This window comes from Apteryx mantelli, chromosome 7, assembly GCF_036417845.1.
Source record: "Apteryx mantelli isolate bAptMan1 chromosome 7, bAptMan1.hap1, whole genome shotgun sequence".
NCBI lineage: Eukaryota > Metazoa > Chordata > Aves > Apterygiformes > Apterygidae > Apteryx > Apteryx mantelli.
The window spans coordinates 29865500-29884754 of NC_089984.1; the positions used below are offsets into that span (position 1 = coordinate 29865500).

At 66.0% G+C, this 19255-nt stretch overlaps 1 protein-coding gene across 2 annotated transcripts; it reads right to left on the reverse strand.

Annotated features, from left to right (window-relative positions):
• Positions 1–2: 2 nt before the first annotated feature.
• Positions 3–19137, reverse strand: SEMA4G (semaphorin 4G). Of its 2 annotated transcripts, none has more exons than XM_067300169.1 (15): positions 19081–19137; positions 9247–9466; positions 6165–6313; positions 5666–5728; positions 5477–5575; positions 4212–4305; positions 3854–3967; positions 3475–3641; positions 2851–3020; positions 2190–2334; positions 1886–2108; positions 1682–1797; positions 1232–1383; positions 1068–1129; positions 3–918 (listed from the first exon to the last, which is right to left on the reverse strand). In XM_067300169.1, exons 2-15 carry the CDS (start codon positions 9365–9367, stop codon positions 53–55), a joined length of 2541 nt encoding a protein of 846 aa, XP_067156270.1. In that variant the 5' UTR covers positions 9368–9466; positions 19081–19137; the 3' UTR covers positions 3–52. The 2 variants fall into 2 exon arrangements, with proteins under 2 accessions (XP_067156270.1, XP_067156269.1); XM_067300168.1 differs by having other exon boundaries at positions 1047–1129.
• Between the last annotated feature and the right edge of the window lie 118 nt (positions 19138–19255).

Below are 19255 nucleotides of genomic sequence, written 5' to 3' on the forward strand. Positions count from 1 at the left end.
CGGAGGGCAGGAGGGTCCCGGGGGCCCGGAGATGCCGGGGCCCCCCCAGCCCCTACACGGAGCTCTCGTCCAGCTTCTCCACCAGCTGCGTGTGTTTCCGCTTCTCCAGGATTTTGCTGAGCTCCTCGGTGAAGGAGGCGCTGTACAGCGGCGAGGCCAGCGGCTCCTCCTGCTGCTGCAGCAGCATGTAGCTGTTGCCGTTCATCTTGCGCAGCATGTTGGGCAGGGCGCCCACGCCGTTGGTGAGCTCGGAGGGCAGCGGCGGGGGCGGCGGGGGCGCCGCGGCCGGCGGCTCCTTGGCCGGGGACACCGCCGCCGTGGGGGCCTCGCCGGGGATGATCTGCAAGCAGCCGTCGGGGTAGGCGAGCCCGTCCTCGTCTTCGTCGTCCTCCTCCTCCTCCTTGCTGCCGCGGCCTTTGCGGAGGCAGTTGGCCGAGACGGTCTGGAGCTCCACGCTGGAGGGCCGGGGCTCCCCCAGGATGTACTTGCCCTTGCGCTTCTGCAGGCAGGACACATAGAGCAGGACGGCGCTGAGCACCACGCACAGCCCCACCAGGATGGTGATGGCAGAGACGTAGACGACCTTCATGTCGCCGGCCGCCTGGCTGGCGGCGGGGGGCCGAGGTGGCGGCGTGGCGCTGGCACGGGGCAGCTCGGGCAGCACGGTGAGGTTGTAGGCGGCCAGCAGCGTCCGGAGCCCGCGCTCCTCGCCATAGCAGCGGTACTCGCCGCTGTGCTCGGGCAGCGTGTCCATCACCAGCAGCCCGTCCACCCCGACGCGCAGGCGGTCCTGCCCCGCGCCCGGCGCCTCCGTGCCGTTCAGCAGCCACACGGCCCGCGCCAGGTTGGAGCGCTGGTCGCAGGGCAGCAGCACGTCGTCGCCCCGCAGCACCATCCGGTTCTTCCGCGGCGGGAAGACTGCAGGAAGAGACGGCATCGCACCGCGCGCCGGGGCGGGGGGCAGCGCCGCCCCGAAAGGAGGCCATCGACCCCGAGGGTCGGAGGCCGGCGCAGCACCCCGCGGCCCCGGGGAGGTGCGGACTCACCCCAGGGAGGCGCAGACTCACCCCGCGCGGTGCTGTTCCGGCATCCCTCGTTGCCGTGCTGCATGTCCTGCACCAGCACCGTGCTGCGGGACGGGGGGGCGTCAGCGGCGCGCCGGACGCGCGCCCCGCGGCCAGCCCCAGCCTCCAGCTGCCCCGGGCGCTGCGCAGGGTCCCCGGGGCCCTACCTGTCCGCCGAGGCCGTCTCCCGGCAGGCCCGGCCGTCCCAGGCGCAGTAGGGGTCGCGGGCCAGGACGCAGTCGTAGCACGAGGCGTAGCGGGCGCAGGTGGCCAGGGGCACCTGCAGGATCCCGCTGGCCGCCCCCACGTACAGGCTCCTCTGGGGGGGGCAAAGGGCCGGCTCATGGCATCGCCCTCCGCCCCAGCGCGAGAGTGGCCGGGCCGTGGGGCACCCGGACGCCTTCTAGCCCAGCGCTGAGCCCTGCCCCACGGCGCAGCCCTCCCACAGTGGGGGAGCGCAGGGCAGGGGCCCCAATTCAGACCGGTGCTGGCGTCTCCAGTGGGGCAGCTGCTCCCACCGCCGCTCCGTTGGGCTCTTTGCCCCATGCATCTGGGCAACACACGGGCCCCGGACGTGTCCCCATCCCCCCCCCCCCCCCGCTTCAGCTGCCCCTCACCTGGGTGCGGGAGATCACCAGGGTCTCCACGGGCTGGGGGTCCCTGAACACTTGCACCTCCTCAATGATGTGAACGCCGGAGCCCAGCACCACGGCTTTGTGGATCCAGCCGTCTCCTGGAGGGCAGAACGGGGTGAGGAAGGAGCGCAGCCTCGCCCCGGCACCGCGCTGAGCAGAGACCCTGCAAACTCGGCCCATGCTCACCCGTCCCCATGAAGAGCACGTCGTAGGAGCGCCCGTCGAGGGCCCGCACCCTGTCCACCGCCAGCCGGCTGTAGGCCACGTTCTTCTTCACCAGCAGCGGCTCCCCGCCGGCCGGCTTCACCTCCTCGAACATGAGGGGGTGCAGCTTCACGAAGTCCAGCACGCTGTTGGGCAGGTCCTGCGAGGAGTTGTAGCCCTTCCTGCGGGAGTGGTCCGTGATGCACTGCCCGGGGGAGACACGGATCAGGTGGGACAGGGCTGCCGCGCGCCCTCGCCCTCCCGCCCTGCGTCCCCGGGCACTCACGGAGCCGGGCCGGGGCTCGGGCACCGTGCCGTCGTAGCGGGACCACTTGCGAGCCGAGTCCTGGTACTCCATGTAGGGGCCCTCGAAGGCTCGCTGCACCTCGGAGATGCTGTAGCGGCACACGGCCGAGGCCTCCATGGTCCTCCTGGGGGACAGAGCGCGGCATGAGACACAAACCATATCTACCCTTAATGCACCGCCACAGTCCCCGTCTGCGCATCCAGTATCCCACGCATCTCCACAAACTTCTCCAGTGTCCCTGTGCAAACTTGCAGTGGGGACGCATCCTGCAGTGGGGAGTCCCGTGGACTGGCGGGGGCGAAGTCCGGAGGATCCAGCATTTCCCTCCATCACCTGCTCTTCTCCACCCCATCCCAGCAACACCCCGCTCCAGAGCTGCAGCGAGGGCTTTAGTCAAGTCCTTGCGCCGCCTGCACCGCCGCAGGGACGACAGCTGAGCTTAGAAACCATCCCTCACCCCCAGTCTCTGCTCCCACGTAGGCCAGTGCTATAAATACCCACGAGGTGTCGGGGTCTGCGGAGAGACGGCTCCTCATTAGCCAGGGAGAGCGTCATCAGCGTTGGCGCAGACACCAGTCGCACCGGGAAAGGCCACCCCTCGCCAGGACACCAGCCCCGCGGCCACCCCAGCCCCGCTCACCACTGGGCCGAGAGGGTGAAGGCGGCGTAGAAGACGGTGCTGGGCCAGCCGCCCCCGTCCAGGCTGCACACGCTGCGCAGCACCTCGTAGTAGGGCATGTAGCAGACCAGGCGGGCTTTCATGAAGGACGTCCACTTGCGCTGCAGGATCTTCTTCCCGCCCAGGTCGCTCTGCAAGGGCAGAGAGGGGCCGTTCGCTGGTGGCCGGAGCCGGTCCCCCCTCTGTGTCCCACCACCGTGCTGCGCGCAGCTCTTCCCACAGCACCTGGCGAGCGGCTGACGGAGGGGGAGCACCCATCCCCGGGGCCGGGGTCCAGCAGGGAGGGCTCACAGTGCTTCGCCCCCCAGGGCTGTTTGCCAGCCCCACGTCACGCAGGAGGATGCCCGCGCCGGGGGCTTCCCCGGAGAGCGAGCTCCCGCAACCCCACAGGAGCAGGAAAGGACCAGGGCTGAGAGCTGGAGACCGAGTTAAGCCGGAGCAGGAGGGATGAAATGAGCCAAGCTGTAGTTTTCCCTTGGGACATGCATCCTGTTCTGCCCGTGCCTCAGTGCCTCAGTTTCCCCCGAGGTGCAACACAGTGCCCGGTGCCGGTGCTTCGCTCCCCGCGGCCAGGAGCATCCCTACCTTGCACACGCGGGCCACCCTGGCCACCCGGGCCGCCTGGCTCTTGTCGAAGAAGGACGTGGTCTCCTCGCCGGCCCGCTCCGTGAAGAAGTAGTAGATTTTGTCGTCGTCACCCACGGGGCTGTCCCGGCTCTCGCGGACCAGCACGGAGGCCACGAACTCGGCGTCTGGGGGACGCCGAGACAAAGGTTGGAGACCTGCAGCGGGGGCCTGTGCCCAGGTCCCTCCTGCCTCAGTTTCCCCTCGCGGTGGACCAGGCGGGACAAGCCCAGGACACCCCGGGACGCTCCGACCGCCTCTGCCCCGGGCAATGGGCTGCGCCCCACCACCCGCCCCAGGGCCCACGACGCCAGTCCCAGGGGGGACGGGGATGGCTCACCGTTCAGCCAGTGCAACGGGGACTCCTCGGTCTTCAGCGGCCGCTGGTGCAGGTTCCTCCTGATGTCGGGGAGGCTCCGAAACTCGTAGCGCGTGGCCGTGTACAAGCCGCCGTCTGGGCAGGGCAGAGACCCGTGAGCGCGGCCCTGGCCCGCGTGCCACGGGGACAGCACGGACCACCCGAAAGCAGCCGGCGTCCACGTGCCCCGGGGGGAGGAGGAGGAAAGAGCAGGCCCCGGTTTGCTACGGGGCTGCAGCCCCCCGCAAGCTGGGGTGCCCCCGAGGGAGCACGGGGGGACAGGGACAGGGCCGGTGGCATCCCAGATGTCACCACCAGGCTTGGAGAAGGTGCCGCTTACCCACGATGAGACCGGTGTAGCCGCGGGAGGGGTCGTACGGGCATTTCTCCTTGCCTTCCTCGAAGTGGGATGGTAACGTGAACCTGTCGGCGTCCTGGGGGGGCAGGGGACACGGTGAGCCAGGAGGGGACCCGGTGAGCCAGGAGGGGACCCAGTGAGCCAGGAGGGGACGGTTAGCCAGGAGGGGACCCGGTGAGCCAGGAGGGGACCCGGTGAGCCAGGAGGCCCCATCACCTGCCCCGGCTTTGCTCTCCCCGTGCAACTCCCCAGCAAGTCCATGCCTGGCTCCCCGGGTCCCAGGTGACGTCCGTGTCACCGCGGGAACTGTTTTCTTTGGGGTTTGCAGTTCAAAGTGCCCCGAATAATGATGCTCCTGAGCGCGACTCCCAGGGCGCGCGACGGCCCCGGGCAGCGGGAGCAAAACCAGGCGGGCTGCACGGCAGCGGGAACGGGCAGGGAGCACGGGCACGGCCGGCCGCAGGACCCCCGCGAGGGCGCACAGCTCTCCTGGGCCCCGTCACCTCCCCGGCCCCAGGAGGGATGTGGGCGAAGGGCAGCCGCCACGCGGGGGTTAAAGTCTCGCTGCCGAGGGACACGGTGTCCTGCCGTGAGTCACGGCCCCGCGGGGGGACCCTTGGGCTGGCCCAGGAAGTCCCCGGGGAGGGACGGCTGCGTCAGCCCCAGCACCCGTCGCCATCACCAGCACGCTCGCCACGGCCACCAGCCAGTCCCCAAGGGGACTTGATGGAGATGGGGCCAAGGACTGCTTTGGGAAGGGGTCTTGTGACCCACCAGCCCGGGGACACGCTGGGTCACTGACGCCCTCGGGGACACGGAGGAGGCGGCGCGGCTGGCGCACCTCCGCGCCGGCACGTCCCAGCCCTGGCGATCCTGCGCTCCTCCCGGCACGGCCCCGATCCCCTGCTCCGGGGTCAGAGTCCGACACGCTCCCAGGGCCGGGGTGGGGACGCCCAGACGTCCGCCCGCGTCACGGCGGCTGCACCCCGGGCGCCCGCTGCCCCAGCCCTGCCTCTCCCGGCGCCCGGGGTCGCTCGTCCTCCCCGTGGGGCGCGCGGCGGCGAAACGGCACCGAAGCCCCAGCGCTGCCCGAGCGGCCGGGACGCCCCGAGCAGCGGGTCCGACGCTCCGCGGGTGCTTCGCCGAGCTTTTCCGCGCAGCGCGAGGGCGGACGCGGCGCGGGGGGGCGGTTTGGGGGCGGCAGGAGAGGCGGAGGGCTCGGCGACCGCGGGGCCCCGCGCACTCACGATGGAGGTGCAGAGCGGGTGGAAGGCGTACGTCCCGCAGGCGTACAGGTGGGTGCTGTTCAGCCGCTGCAGAAACCGCACGTGGTTGAAGCACTCGGTCTGCGGGGTTGGGGGGGGGGGACACGAGCGTTACCGCCGGGGCCGAGCGCCGCGGCCCCTCCTCGCCCGGCGCCCCGCGGCCGGCTCTACCTTGTTGTTTTTGCCCTTCTGCAGACAGTCCAGCTGCTTCTCCGGAGACGCTTCCCAGTGGATCTGCAGCGGGAAGAGGGGCTGTCGCTCCCCGAATGCCGCCGGCCCCCCTCCACGAGGGGGACTGAGTTTCGTGGTGGGAGACCACGAGCTCGGGGCAACGGGATTTGGAGAGGCTTAATTAACCCAAAGCATCAGCCCTTTCCCTGCATCGCAATCAGCCTCCTGGGCGGCCCCAAGCCTGCACGATCCGCGCGTCGCCGGCGGCTCCGGGAATGCCAGGCCGCAGGGTCGAACGCCTTCGGGCCCTCTTGCCGTGGGGGTGGCGGGGGGCGGCTCATCCCACGCCGGCTCCCAGCTCGAGGACTGGGAGGAGATGGCGCAGCGGCAGCCCGGGGCCACCAGCACCGGGGAAAGGGGCAGAGGCCGGGGGAGAAGAGCAAGGCAGGTGCAAGGAGACACGGGGACGGGCTGGGGGACGGGCAAGGCCCCCGCTCACCATCCGGTGGGAGCCGTCCGCCACGTCGCTGGAGTTGAGGGCGAAGATGGCCCCCCGGGCGCCCACGTAGAGGACGCTGCGCTCGTCCTCCAGCAGCAGCGTGGTGTAGTTGAGGGTGCGGGTGCTGAAGCGCCGCACGCCGGAGAGCTCTGCGCGGGGAAGGAGAGGGCAGGGCTGAGGCCGGCCCTCGCTGCGGCACGCGAGGGCTCAGCCCGGCTGGGGCGGCAGGACGCCAGCGTCCGGATGGAGCATCCGTCCTTGGGCAGAGAGGACCGTGCTCCCCAGGCGGGGAGCGGGCCTGAAAATGAAAACCTCTTCTGGGGGGAAAGGCTCAAAGCGGTTTTCTCTGCAAAGCGTGCAGCAGCAGGCTCGCTTTCCTTCCTGTTTTCTCTCCAAACACATCTGTTCTCCTCCCTGAACCTCTACTGAAAGTGCTCGCTGGGGTGTTAGCAAACACTTCACGCTCCATAGCGGAGGTCTGGGTAAGAGAGAAAACAGCAGCACGGTGAGAAACCGAGCTGCTTCTCCTGTAAAATACGCCAAAGACTGTTTGCTCGGGTTTGGTTTTCCCCCGCCGGAAATAAGACGGCTTTTACCGGGGTCTAGGAGGTCTCACCCCAGACCCCAGCCCGAGCCAGGAAGACCAACAAATGTTTGCAGGGCGCTGAGGAGGTACGCGCCAAGCGTCATCGGCCAGACGGCGCTGGGTGCCAGCAGCTACGGCAGGAGCGAAGCAAGCAGGGAAGGTTTGGTAGGAGGCAGAAGACACTAATTGCTTTCGGGCTCACAGTGGAAAACTCTCCCCGTTAATTAAAGCCGCAGCCCAGACTCCGGAGCTGCGAGCATCCATGTCCAGTAAGGACCCACCAGGCTGCTTAGCAAACTGCTAGAGGAAGCGAAAACAAGCCCGCAGGGACCCTCTGGGCAGAGCGAGGTCTCGAACGAACCCAGCCAGCCCAAAGGGAAGGATGCAAAAACCTGAACCAAAACTGCAGTGAAAGGGGGCGGCTCGTCGCGGCTCACCTGAAAGCTCTGCCCAGCAACACCCCCACCCAGCTTAACGCCCCGCGGTCACCGTGTCCTCCGTCCCCACCTGCTCCCTGCCTTAGAAATCAACAGCAAAACTCACCAGCAGCAAAACCTCTCCCTCTGCCTGACCCCAGACCCCGCCACAAGGAGAGGGAGCGGGGGCTGCCTGGACCTGCCGTCACGCTGCGCCTTCTCTCAGGGCCAAAGTCACCCCAAATTTCCGCCTCGGAGCACGTGAGCCTCCTTGCAGACCTGTCCCTCCTCAGGAGGGAATTACTCCTCCTCGGCTCCGGGGGAGGGAGAGCTGGAGCCAAAGGCGGCATCGCCTGGGGGGAGAAGGATCCTCCTCCTCCTCCTCCTCCTGCAAGTGGTGACCATCTCCCATCAACCGCTGAGGCCGGAAAGGCCGCGTGGCTTCCCGTAGAGCCGCCTGCCCGCGGACGGGCTGCAAGATCCGCTTGGCTCCCAGCCCCCACGGGCTGCTCCTCCAGCTTCAAACCATGGGAAGGGAAAGGGAAGCGGAAGGGAAAACACGAGGGGCGAAGCTGGGAATCCCCTGCCAGATCTTCCATCCCCTCTCTCAACCCATCTGCACCAACCAAGCTGACTGCTCCCTCCCGAACAACCCTCGGCCCCAAGCATGTGCCCGGATGCAGCCTCCGCAGCTCGCAGGGGATGCAGCACCTCTGCAACGGGGCAGCACAGAGGGGACGGCGAGGGGATGGTACTGCCCAGCTCTGCTGAGGCAACGGCACAGCCAGACCGGGCTGTTGGGCTTAAATAGCAAGGCTGGAGAAGCCGCTCGGCCGCCTGAGGCACAACCACACTGTAGGGCTTGCTGCCACAGGAGATGCTGGAGACCAAGAACTCAACCAAAGACAGTTAGGCAAAATCACGGAAGGAAACTTACTGAAGACTATTAAAACCATGATGGATGGATGCCCAGGCCCAATGCCCAGGCTGACGGTGAGGTGCTGGGGACTAGCCAAGGTGCACCCCGTGCATGCACTTGTCCTTGTGCCCTTGTCCCCCTCTTGCTGTCAGAGAGATGCCACCAGGCTGGGCAGGCCCAGCAGGGCCATTCCCCACCCATCCATCCCACTCAGGGGGCTCAGGGCACATCAGCTCTGGGCACCCAACACAAGACAGCCAGACAGGCTCCAATTTCTGGAGCTCAAGTGACTGGAGGCCACCCCATAGCCTCCCCACCATGGTCAGTCCCCCATCCTGTGCTCCAGGCAATGCTTAGGCTGATGAAGGCTAAACACAGTCACGATGCACCAAATACCTTGCAGGAAAGACCCCAAGTCTCACTTGCCACCACTAAGGCCCATGCACCCCCATCAAGCCTGTGGCGCTGCCCCATGCGTCCCAACTGCACTGGCACTTGGATGCCTGGCCAGAAAGCAAAGCCCATGGGCACCTCAGCTGCAGGCACCGGCATCTTTTACGCTGTGTTTCCTCCTGCCTCCATGCTATCACCACCTGGCACATCCGTACGGAGTCACAACCATCCCTTTGGAGCAGTCCACCCTCCTCCTCTGCCATGGAGGAGAAGCAGTGGCCAGTTAAGACCTAACTTTTAAAGACCTAACTCTTTAAAACTGTCCCATCTTTTTCAGATAAGTCCAAAAAGAGGGAAAGACGACATTCAAGGTGGGTTTTTCCTCCTGACTTGCTTGGAGATTCCCAGCAGCCCTTCTCTTGGGCCAGCACCCCACCATCCCTGGTGGACCGGCTCTGCCCCAAGGGACCGGCCAAGAGCACCTGGCGCTGGCAGGTGAGCTTCCCCCATTGCAAAGCAGCCCCTCCGGGCACTTCCCGGACGCCTGGGCTCAACTGTCCCGCAGACGCCGGGCTGTGCCCCGTGCCTGCCCGCTGGGGACGTCCCCGCCGCAGGGCTACCCCGGCTCGCGGACACCCAGTCCTGCTTGAAGCAGGGGCAGCACCGAGCCAGTCAGGTCTTGAAAACCTTCAAGGATGGAGATGCCACCACCTCTCCCATTCCCACCCTCATGGGGAAAAAGAGAGGACACCCGGCACATGCTCTTACCGTCAAAGGTGACCGTCGTCCTGGGGGTGGCGTCCAGATCGGTGGCCGAGCGCCGTGACGGGTAGCCCATCACCGCTGCCACGAAGAGGGCCGCCAGGAGCTGGGCGGTGCCGCTGCTCATCTTCCCCGGCCCCTGGCGAGGGCGGCCGCCGGGCTGGGGAAGCGGGTCCTGGGGACGGGCTCACCAGCTCCCCGGGACCGGTCCGGCCGCCGAGCGCCCCTGAAACGCAGAGCACCAGGTCGGACGCCCCGCTCCCCCCACGCACCGCAAGGCGACGGGCTTCGGTTGCTCTTCAGGGAAGAGCGACCCCGCGTTCGTTCTGCCCTCTCCATCCGCCTCCCTAAATGTCACGCGAGCGGCGTCCGGGCAGAGACGTTTCCAGAAGAGGCGACACGAATAACACCTCGATTTAGCCCCCTTCTCCCAGGGTTTCTACGCGTGACGCTGAAACACGTAAAGGCGCCGCGGTTAGCGCCGCGCTGGGAGCGCTCGCGGTTAATTGCTCTGCGCCGCGCAAGCGCTCCCGCCTCGGCCGCCTGCGTAACCCCTGCGGCTGCTCGGCAGAGGAACAGAGATGCCCCGGGGCCGAAATCCCGTCCCCGCGGCGCCGGGGGCCGACACCCCCCCGGGCGTGCAGGAGGTGCGCCCCGGCACGCGCCGCTGCTGCCTGCATCTCGGCGCCGACCCTGGTGCCGCACAGCTCGGCCAGAGCGGAGCGGAGCGGAGCATCGTCCTCCCCGGCGCCGGGAGGAGAGGTGCAGGCAGGACCCACCCCGGGGTGCTGCTCCTTTGGGGGCGCAGGTCGCCGCTCGCCTGCCTGCCGCGGCGGCCCCCCGCCCCGTGCTGCCAAACCCAGCCCCCTGCCTGCTCCTTCCTTTGCTCCGGGCCATTGCCTCGCCCGGCTCCTCCTGTCCCACGGACACGCTTTAGCAGAGACAATCGGTCACGGTCCCCCAAAAGCGCCGCGCGGTCGGGGGAAGGAAAGGGAGAAGAAAGGAGCTATTCTTCCCGGGCTGCTGAGAGGCTTTCCATTGCATCCCACCCGAGAAGCGTGGATGGGAAAGAGCGCCCGAGTCTGCCGGGCTGAGCGGGGCTGGGGAACCAGCATTTCGGTAACCCGAATCCCGCTCCCCAGGGGTGCCTGCTGCAGGACGGGATGAGCCGAAGGGCTCCGCTCCTTCCCTGAAAGCACCCAGCTGGGACTGATACACGTCCAGCCAAGCCAAAAGCCCTGCAGCCCCTTCAGGAAGCGAGAAGCCAGGCAGGAAAGAAAGGGAAACCCCAAACATGTGGAGAACAGCTCTCCTCGCCTCGCCGCCGCTGCAAGAGCCCAGGTGTTTTCTGTTTCCCGTTCGCCTCCCGCAGGCCCCGGCGAAACAGGCTCCTTCCTCGGCAGAGCATCCGCAAGGAGCCGCATGCCGCGGCCTCCCGTCCCCGGCGCGACTCACGCCTTGAGCCCTGCCGCGGAGCCCGCGCGCTGCAAGCGCCCCACGTTTTTTTGGGGAGGGCACATAGCTTTGAGACACTTGTCCCCAGAGCTCCCCCCCTCCTCCCCCAAAACCAGGAGCCCCTTGAGGACGGAGGCGCGGGGGCAGGACGTTTCGGACCGCGAGCCCAAGCGGAAAGCAGGCAGCAACACGGCACAACGGAAAACCGATACAGGAGCCGTTTGGCATCTTCATCAAGTCCTTTCCAGGGAGAATGGTGGGTTTTTTTCCCCCACCCCCAGTGTTTTTCCACTAGATTTCAGTTTCTCTTTCATCAAAGCTGCCTTGAAGTTTAGCATCCACCTCGGATCCGGTTCCAGCCAGGAAGCAAACCCCGGCCAAAACCACCTAAACAGCCGGCGATCCGATCTACCCCTGCAAATCCCGCCTAATCCAAGCACGCCGACGACCCCCCCGCTTCAGCGGGAGGCGTAAAACCACCGTGCCCGGAGCCCATTAAGCAAGGCGGCCTGCCGGCGCGGCCGGCTATCGCCGGTCCCCATCGCCCGCCGCTTGTGCACGATTTTTAGCGGCGGCCCGGCGCCCGAGGGGAGCCGCCAGCTCAGCCGTGGCGGAGCGAGGCAGGCAGCGGCACGTCCCAGCGAGATCAAAGCTCCGCGGGGAGAGTCGCTGGGAGAGAAGGGGCCGCCGGTGAATCACGGCTCCTCGCTCATGCACACGCGGCGGGAGACGGGATGAGCATCGCCGCCGCGGGGGCTCCGGGCCGCGGGTACCGCGCAGCATCCCTCCGGATGGCCGCGGGGAAAAGCGCGGCCAGGGCAGGGGCAGGGGCATCCGCACCACGGAGCCAGCCCAAGAAGCCACCGCCATCCTGCCCCCAGCTCCCGCTTGCCGAAAGGGAGCCCAGCCCGGAGAAGGGGGCCGTTAGTGGCCATCGCCGCGCCGTAAATCCCGCCTGTTTCTTCTCAGTGCCCGCTTTCGCTTCTCGGCGTCTGCCGCGGGAATAACCCCCCCGTCTCCTCTCGGCCGCATCGCCTGACGCCCGGCACAGCGATAGCCGCTGCAGGAAAAGCAGCCAGTTAATTTTGAAGGCGCTAACGAGGAACGAGACGGTCGGGTAACTCTGACCAGGAGACCTCCCCGTGAAGCAGCTAGCACTGACGTGTTTGCTTAGGGTTTTTTTTTTTTTTTATATATCTATATAAACCAAACACCCAGCCCTTCGGAAAAGCTGTTCAAACACGCTGGCTGCAGCCGGTTTCCCTAAAGCAAATACCTCGCCAGGCCTCGGCAGAGGGGAGCTCAGAACCAAACCAAGCGAAAGGCAGAAGGGCTTTCAGGGCGAGCGGGAGGCGAAACGAGAGGCTGCGTCTCGCTGCAGCGAAACCCCCCCCTTTTTCCCCAGGGGGTCTCCGGCCCCGGCGGGCAGCCTGTCCTGGGGGGGGCACGGCGGGTTTGCCCCGCGGCAGCACGTTCCCGCGGGCGGGCGCGCACGCTCGGTTCACCTCCGGCGGGGGCAAACGATCCCTGAACTTTGCTTGCCGCCCACGGCCAGGGCAAGGAGGCGAACGGGCCCGCCGGGCAGCGCCGGCCTTTATCGCAAAGCAAACGCCGTGCGGCGAGCCGCCCTCGGTCTAAAATTTAACCAGCGCGAGCACGGAGCCAGCGCCGAAAAAAAAATAAATAAGTAAAAATAAAATAAATAAAGCGTAAGGGCTGCGCGGGGCGGGCGGGCAGGGCAGGGGCCGCGGGAGCCGCCTTCGGGATCAGCCCCCGCTGCCGCCGGGGCTGCGCCTTCCTCCTGCTTCCAGAGGAGCAACGACAGCCGTTTCCAAAGGCTCCTTTGCCCGAGATCAGATGCAACTTTGTCCTAAAGGACAACTAATCAGTTAGCTGCAAGAGCCAGTTAATGTTTTACTCGAAGGGAAGGGCTGCTCCTCGCCGGTGTATTTTTTTTATTATTTTTTTTATTTTTTTAACCCTGGGAGGCAGAGAAAGAGCAGCAGGGTGTTGAAACCATCTTTGGCCTAGCTCAAAATCGCCACCCGAACACCCGTCCCCTCCGCGCCGCCGCGGCCAGCGCTCCCGCGGGGCTGCCAGCGCCCGGACACGTCGTCGGCAGGTATCTCGCGACGTTGATGGCAATCTCTGCTCCTAGCAAACCCGCCGGCGCAGGAGAAAGCAAGCGAGTGCCCGGGATGGCAAGGGTTAACGCCGGCCTGCCACAGGCGCTACGAGATGCTCTAATTGCTATTGAATCCTTCACCTTTCCTCTAAGCCGAAAGATAAGAGATCAGGCCAAAAAAAGAAAATAAAAGATACCCCTCCCGTGTCAGCGACCTGGAGAGGAGCCGCGAGTAGTTTACGGCTCGTGCGGGCTTGGAGCCGTTCCCACCAGCGGGCTGGCAAGGCCCCTGCGGACGCCCGCGGCTCCCGTGCGGCCCCCAGCGCCCTGCGGGATGGCCCCGGCCTCGGCTCCCGCCCCGCGGACCCGCTCTTCCCGCAAGCCGAGCGGGGAAACTGAGGCACAGGGCAGGGCGGTGTGTGTGTGTGGGGGGGAGACGTCTTCTCGCACGCGGCGCGGCTGCTTCCTCGGCCGCCGTTTCGGAAAGCGATCTTCGCTTTGCAATTTTAAGGGAACGCGGTAGAACGAAACAAGACGCCGGGCGAAATCATCTCTTCTCCGGACGGCGCCGAGCGTCCGTCCCTGCTCGCGTGACGGCCCCGTCCGCCGCACGGGCGAAACACTTCAGAAATAAAAACAAACTCACGCCAGGGCAGGCTAATGAAATGCCACTCGAGGGCTCCTTAACAAAGCCAGCGCGCACCAGACGCGGCGTCTGCGGCGGGCGCCGTATGCGAAACGAGAATCGCCACGGCGTTTCAAGGAATTATAATTGCCGCGCACGGCCGGAGAGAGGTTTGCAGAGCGGGGCCTGACGCTCCCGCTTTACACCTTGCATTCCCGCAAAGGAGCGGTGCCGGCCCCCCGGCAGAGGCACGGCAACGCGCCGGCCTTACGCGCGGTCTTCGCTGGATCGGGGGTTGCACAACAGCTTTAACAAAATTCAGACGAGGGCAGCAGGAGGCAACAGCAGACGACGTCTTTAATTCTTTCCTTTTTCCAGGCGGCACAACCCAGGCATTCAAAACCGCGTGCGACCTCCTTCGCTTTACCCACACGGGCGAACGGAGGCACGCGACGCCCTCCGGCTCCCGCTGCCGCAACTTCCCCACCGGCTGAGCCGAGGTTCCCCCCGGCCCGGCGCTGCCTCTGCAACTAGTGATTTCCTGCGGGCTGCTCTTGCAATTGCACCGAGTCCTGCACAAATCGCTCATCTGCAGAGCAACCACGGTGCAAAAAAAAAAGAAAAGCAAGAAAAGCAACGGATGCATTTTAGCCGCCTGGCTGCAGGTGCGGGAAGGAGCGAGCGCAATACGGGAAAAGACGAGCCGTCGACCAGATTTGTGCCTGGCCGCGGAGGCGGCGCTGCCGGACGGCCGCCCGAGCGAGGCCCGGGCTGCAGCAGGGCCGGGGACCCGAGGGTGCCGGCGCCCCGCGAGGCGGGAGAGCCCGGGACGAGCCGCGTTTCCCGGCCAAGGGAACACGCTGTGACCTTGGCCAGGAATTCGCTCCCGGGAGGGGGACTGTCGCGGGACCGGGCTGGCGCTGGTGCACTTCGCCGGATGGAAGTTTCTCAACAAACCTGGATTTTTGTCAACAACGGCAGGAAAAATGCTAACTTGCCAAAAACTCCTTCGGGTGAAGGGGACTTGCGATCAGCCTGGGCGATGGCGAAAGGGGAGGGAGGGGCTGAGGACGAACAGAGTGACCTGGATGCTCCTCTCCGAGCGAGCGCGGTTTATTTCTAGCAGCTTTTTTTAAACAAAAATCCAGCTCAACGCTGAGGCACTTCAGCTGAGCTGCCCGGAGGCTTTGGCGATGCAGGCAGCTCAGACATCCCCGCTTCGCCCAGATTTTGGATGCGGGGCGCCGAGGAGGGGAGGCGGGGAGGGGACAGCCACCCTCCGGGGTCTCCGAAACCATCGGCGCCCCGGGCGAGGCGCGAGCCGGCTGGTTTGGGGAGGGCGGCGAGGGCGCCCACCCCGGGGCTCGGGCTGCAGAGCCGCCGGCTGCCGGGGCCCGGCAGACCGTGGGAACAGGCTCGGCGCTTCCCTGGCACGGCACGGCACGGCACGGCCCTTCATCCGGCTGCTGGCAGAGCCCAGCGCATCCGGCAGAGGAGCGTGCCGAGCCGGGATCCTGCGAACGTCACGAGGGGGGGAAGAGGCAGCGGGAGGCGGCGCCGAGGCGCAGAAGGAGCAGAGCGACGGGCGAGGGGGGAACGAGGGGCAGTTTGGGACGCGGGCCTTTCCACGGGGCGACCCGGGCCTACGTGCGCCCCCCAGGGCCCGGCGCCTAAACGTCCCCCCAAAGACGAGCCGCCCCGCGAGCAACAAAACCAACAACACCCAATTTCCTACAGATTCGCCCCTCTGCTCCCCCAACACCAAGCCTCCATCCCCGGCTTCCCGGGGGAAACCAGCAGGTTTCGAAGCCCATCCCAAGAGTTTGGAAAGCCTCCTGAAGGCAAGCGGAGGGGAATTGGGGCTAAATTAGTGGTGACCCTCCTCCTGCCCTCTGCTCTCTCCTGGCCGGGCCAGAGCTGTTCCCGTCCTACCCTGCTCCCGGAAAACCTCCCCGTGCCCCCCAGCCCCAGGCGAGGGGTAACAGGGAGTTTAAGCCGTGTCCCTGCACCCGCGTCCTCACCGCCACCACGGAGCCGCTCGCCGCCCCTCGCTTTCCCTCTGCAGCCTTAAAAGGGCTTGTGGTTAAGTGCAGCTTCCTGCAGCAGAAGCGGGAGAATAATTTTGGAATTAAACTCCCAGGAACAATTAAAAAGAAAAAAAGAAAAGGGGGGGGGAGAAAAAAACAAAACCACCCCAACCCTAAGTTTAAAGGGACCTCTGCGAGCCCCGTCGCCGGCACATCCTCGCGCGGATTTCGGGGAGCTCTGGCCAGTTCCGAGCGGCTCGCTCGCCCCCGCCGCTGCACTTTGTCCCATTTCACTGGGCCTCCACAATGCGCGACATGGAATTAACCTCGGGGTTTGCTCGGAGCGGGTTTCTCTTCCAGTTTCCTTCTGACGCCAGGTTTGAGTTTCAAAGCCGTTTCCTGGCAGTGCCCGTGGTTCCCACCAGCGGCGCACCGGGCTCCTGCCCGCGGGAAGGGTTTCTCCGCCATGGCCTGGCAGAGAAGCGCCGTTACCGAAGGGAAACTGAGTCCCGGGAAGCCTGAACGGCTTCGGGTCACATCGGAAGCTGTGGCAATCCCGGGAGTTAAACCAAGCTCGCCTTCTTTGAACTCGGGGCTTTGAACCACCAGCCTGTCCCTCTCCATTTTATTTATTCGAAAGATAAACTGTTTTCTTTTCAAAAGTCCAGCAAAAACAGATGATGGGAACATTTTTATTGGTTCCAGCTTTAACGATCTTGTTTTCTTCTGTTTCCCTCCAACTAAACTTCAACTTTGGGGTCAAATCTAATTTGATGTTCTTTTCCACTTAGCATTCAAAACTGCGCAGTACAAGATTTGCACCCGCCGTGAAACCCCGAAACCCGAGCCCTGGCAGAGCATTCTGCCTTTCCCAAAATTATCTGTATAAACACGGCTTGGCTGCATGAAAAATCAGACCCCAACTTTATTTGCATAGGCTTGGCTTTGCAACAGGAAAATCAGAGCTCTCCTTAACTCCATTAGGGACGGAGAAACGGGGCGGTATCTGGTAGGGAGCTTTGAATTAACAAAAATTAAAAAAGAAAAGCGCAAGCCAGAACAAAACCTGCTGCTTTCCAGCCCGTGCACCGGTCGGTAATAAAAGTGCCTGAAAGCCTCGGCTTTACGCTGCTCCCAGCGGCCCGGCCCGGCTGCGGAGGCCCCGGGCAGAGGGGAGGCGGCGGCGGCTGGGGCTGCAGATTCGCACGCGGGCGAGTTTTGCAGCGCCCGTGTCGCGGCAGGGCCCAGGCCCTCGTAAAACGTGCGGGGCGGTCATGCAAAACGTTTGGGCACGCGGGGGGGCTTTTACAGCAGGGGAAAGTTAAAAAAAAATAAAAATAATAATAAATAAATAAACCACAGGGATGGTCACGCCGAGAGGCAGCAGGTGCCCCGGCGGGTGCTTTCGCCATCCCAGCCGGCTCCCTGCGAACTGCCGGGTCGCACGAGCGGCTTCCCGGGAAGACATCGGACCCGGAGCCGGGCCGGTTTTCGGTTCGCTCCCGCGGTGGCAGCGGCCCCCCTCCGCCGAGCGCACCTGGCCGGCTCTGCCCAGCCTCCAACCTGCCGAATGCACTGAAACCACCTCCCAGCTCCGAGAGCTCGCCGCCTTCCTGCCGGGAAAGCGGTGAAAGGTCCGAGCGGGTGCTGGAGAGGGAGGGGGAAGCGAAGGAGAGGCGTGCGGCACAAAGCCCTCATGCGCCGAAGCCAAAAAGGTTGGTTTTCCCCCCACACCCCCCCCCGCTGCCAGCTGGTTGCAACACAAAAACAACTCTGGAGTCCAGATACGGATCGCGGCACGCTGCCCCTTGTCCCGTGCCAAGCCGAGGGCGACCGCGCGAAGCCGAGACGCGCAACGCCGGCCCGCTCGTCCAGCCCGGACCCAAGCGCGCCCCGGTTTTAGGCAGGCGCCCGCGCACGGGGACGCGCGGTTAGCCCCCGTCCAGGAGCCTTCCCTGGCAGCCGGGGCCGGGGGGGAAGAGCAGCGAACGCCGCTCGTGGCGGCAGACCAGCCGGCACGGAAGACGGCCTCGCTGTTATTAATAATTTCCCTGCCTCTGGGGGAATCTGCACTCCTCATCCATTTTGGGCGGCCTCTTTTGTCTTCCGAGACTATGTTTTTGGCACCAGAACATCCTTTTTCGTGGTTCCTCCCCCCCCCCCCATCGAGCTCATGGTTTTGAAGGCCGTGCCTGTCGCAGGTACCGGTGGGGAGGGCGAGGGGAGCCCCAAACCTCCGTCCTGCCTGGTGGCACCACAGGTCCCTCACACTGACGGATAGATGCGGCTCTACCCTAAAATAGCCAAGCCCCCAGCTCACCTCCGTTCAGGGGCCCCCCAGCCCCCCCGAGGAGCTGAGCCCCCCGGAGCGGCAGCTCGGACGAGCCTCGGCTCCCCGTCCGCACGGCCCCCAGCGTCCCGAGGGGAAGGGGTGGGAGGCAGGGAATCGCACGGCATCATCTGCAGCGGGTCAGGATTTTGTCCGAGCCGGCTGAGAGCCCAGGCGCCCCCCAGGTAGCCCTCCCCGCACACCGCCTGCACTGCCCGTCCCCTTGGACCCACGATCCCCCGGACCTGCTACAGGCAACGGGGGGGCTTGTCTCCAGCCCCCACCCCAAGAGCTGTTGCTCAGTACGGCCACTACCCCACCATGCCACCCAGACCCTGCATGCCACTACCTCCGCTCCAGCCTGTATCCCCAAATCCTCACCACCAGCAACCCCCCCAGGCCCCCTCTCCAAGCTGCCTCCAAAAGCTCTGCCCCCCAGTTTCCCCCAACCCACCAGCCCCCGGCATCCCAGCCCCTGCCCCACAGCCCTGCTCCCCAAGTCCTCTCCAGGTGCCACACCGCCCTGGCTACACCCCGATCCCCAAACCCCGTCCCCGGCACGCCAGCCCCCCACGGCGCAGTGGCACCCGACGACCTGCTCCCCACGCACTGGACCCGTGGGAGAGCCCCAGGCCAAGCTCTCCTGGACTTGGACCACAGTGGGTCAGATCCTGCTCCTCCTTCCCTGAACCCAGCACCCAGATCCTGCCCCTGAACCCAGCACCCAGATCCAACACCCAAACCCTACCTCTGGACCCAGCACCCAGATCCTGCCCCTGAACCCAGCACCCAGACCCTGCCCCTGAACCCAGCACCCAGATCCAACACCCAAACCCTACCTCTGGACCCAGCACCCAGATCCTGCCCCTGAACCCAGCACCCAGACCCTGCCCCTGAACCCAGCACCCAGATCCTGCCCCTGAACCCAGCACCCAGATCCTGCCCCTGAACCCAGCACCCAGATCCAACACCCAAACCCTACCTCTGGACCCAGCACCCAGATCCTGCCCCTGAACCCAGCACCCAGACCCTGTCCCTGGACCCAGCACCCAGATCCAACAACCAAACCCTGCCCCTGGACCCACAACCAGACCCAGCACCCAGACCCCGCTTCTGGACCCACACCGAGACCCAGCACGCAGACGCTGCCCCTGGACCGCACCTGGACCCGCACCGAGACCCCGCACCGCAGCCCCAGCCCCCCAAGCGCTGCCTGCAGCCCCAGCCCCAGCCCCGCACGCCGCAGCCGCCCTCCCCGCTCGCTGCTCCCACCACTCGCCTGCGACGCGGCTCGGCGCGGCGGCCCGGCAGGTGCGGGCGGTGCGGCGCGGCTCGGTGCGGCGTGGGGCGGCTCGGCGCGGCTCGGCTCGGCCTGGCTCGGCGCTGCGCGGCGCGGCTCGGCCTGGCGCGGCTCGGCGCGGCTCGGCTCGGCTCGGCGCGGCTCGGCGCTGCAC

Excerpts from the sequence above, each read along its gene's own strand:
- SEMA4G (XM_067300168.1), bottom strand. The coding sequence starts at position 9,367 with ATGAGCAGCGGCACCGCCCAGCTCCTGGCGGCCCTCTTCGTGGCAGCG. Across the intron at positions 5,729-6,164 it reads CGGACGGCTCCCACCGGATG|ATCCACTGGGAAGCGTCTCC; the intron begins GTGAGCGGGGGC and ends TTCCCGCTGCAG. Across the intron at positions 2,109-2,189 it reads CCGAGCCCCGGCCCGGCTCC|TGCATCACGGACCACTCCCG; the intron begins GTGAGTGCCCGG and ends TCCCCCGGGCAG.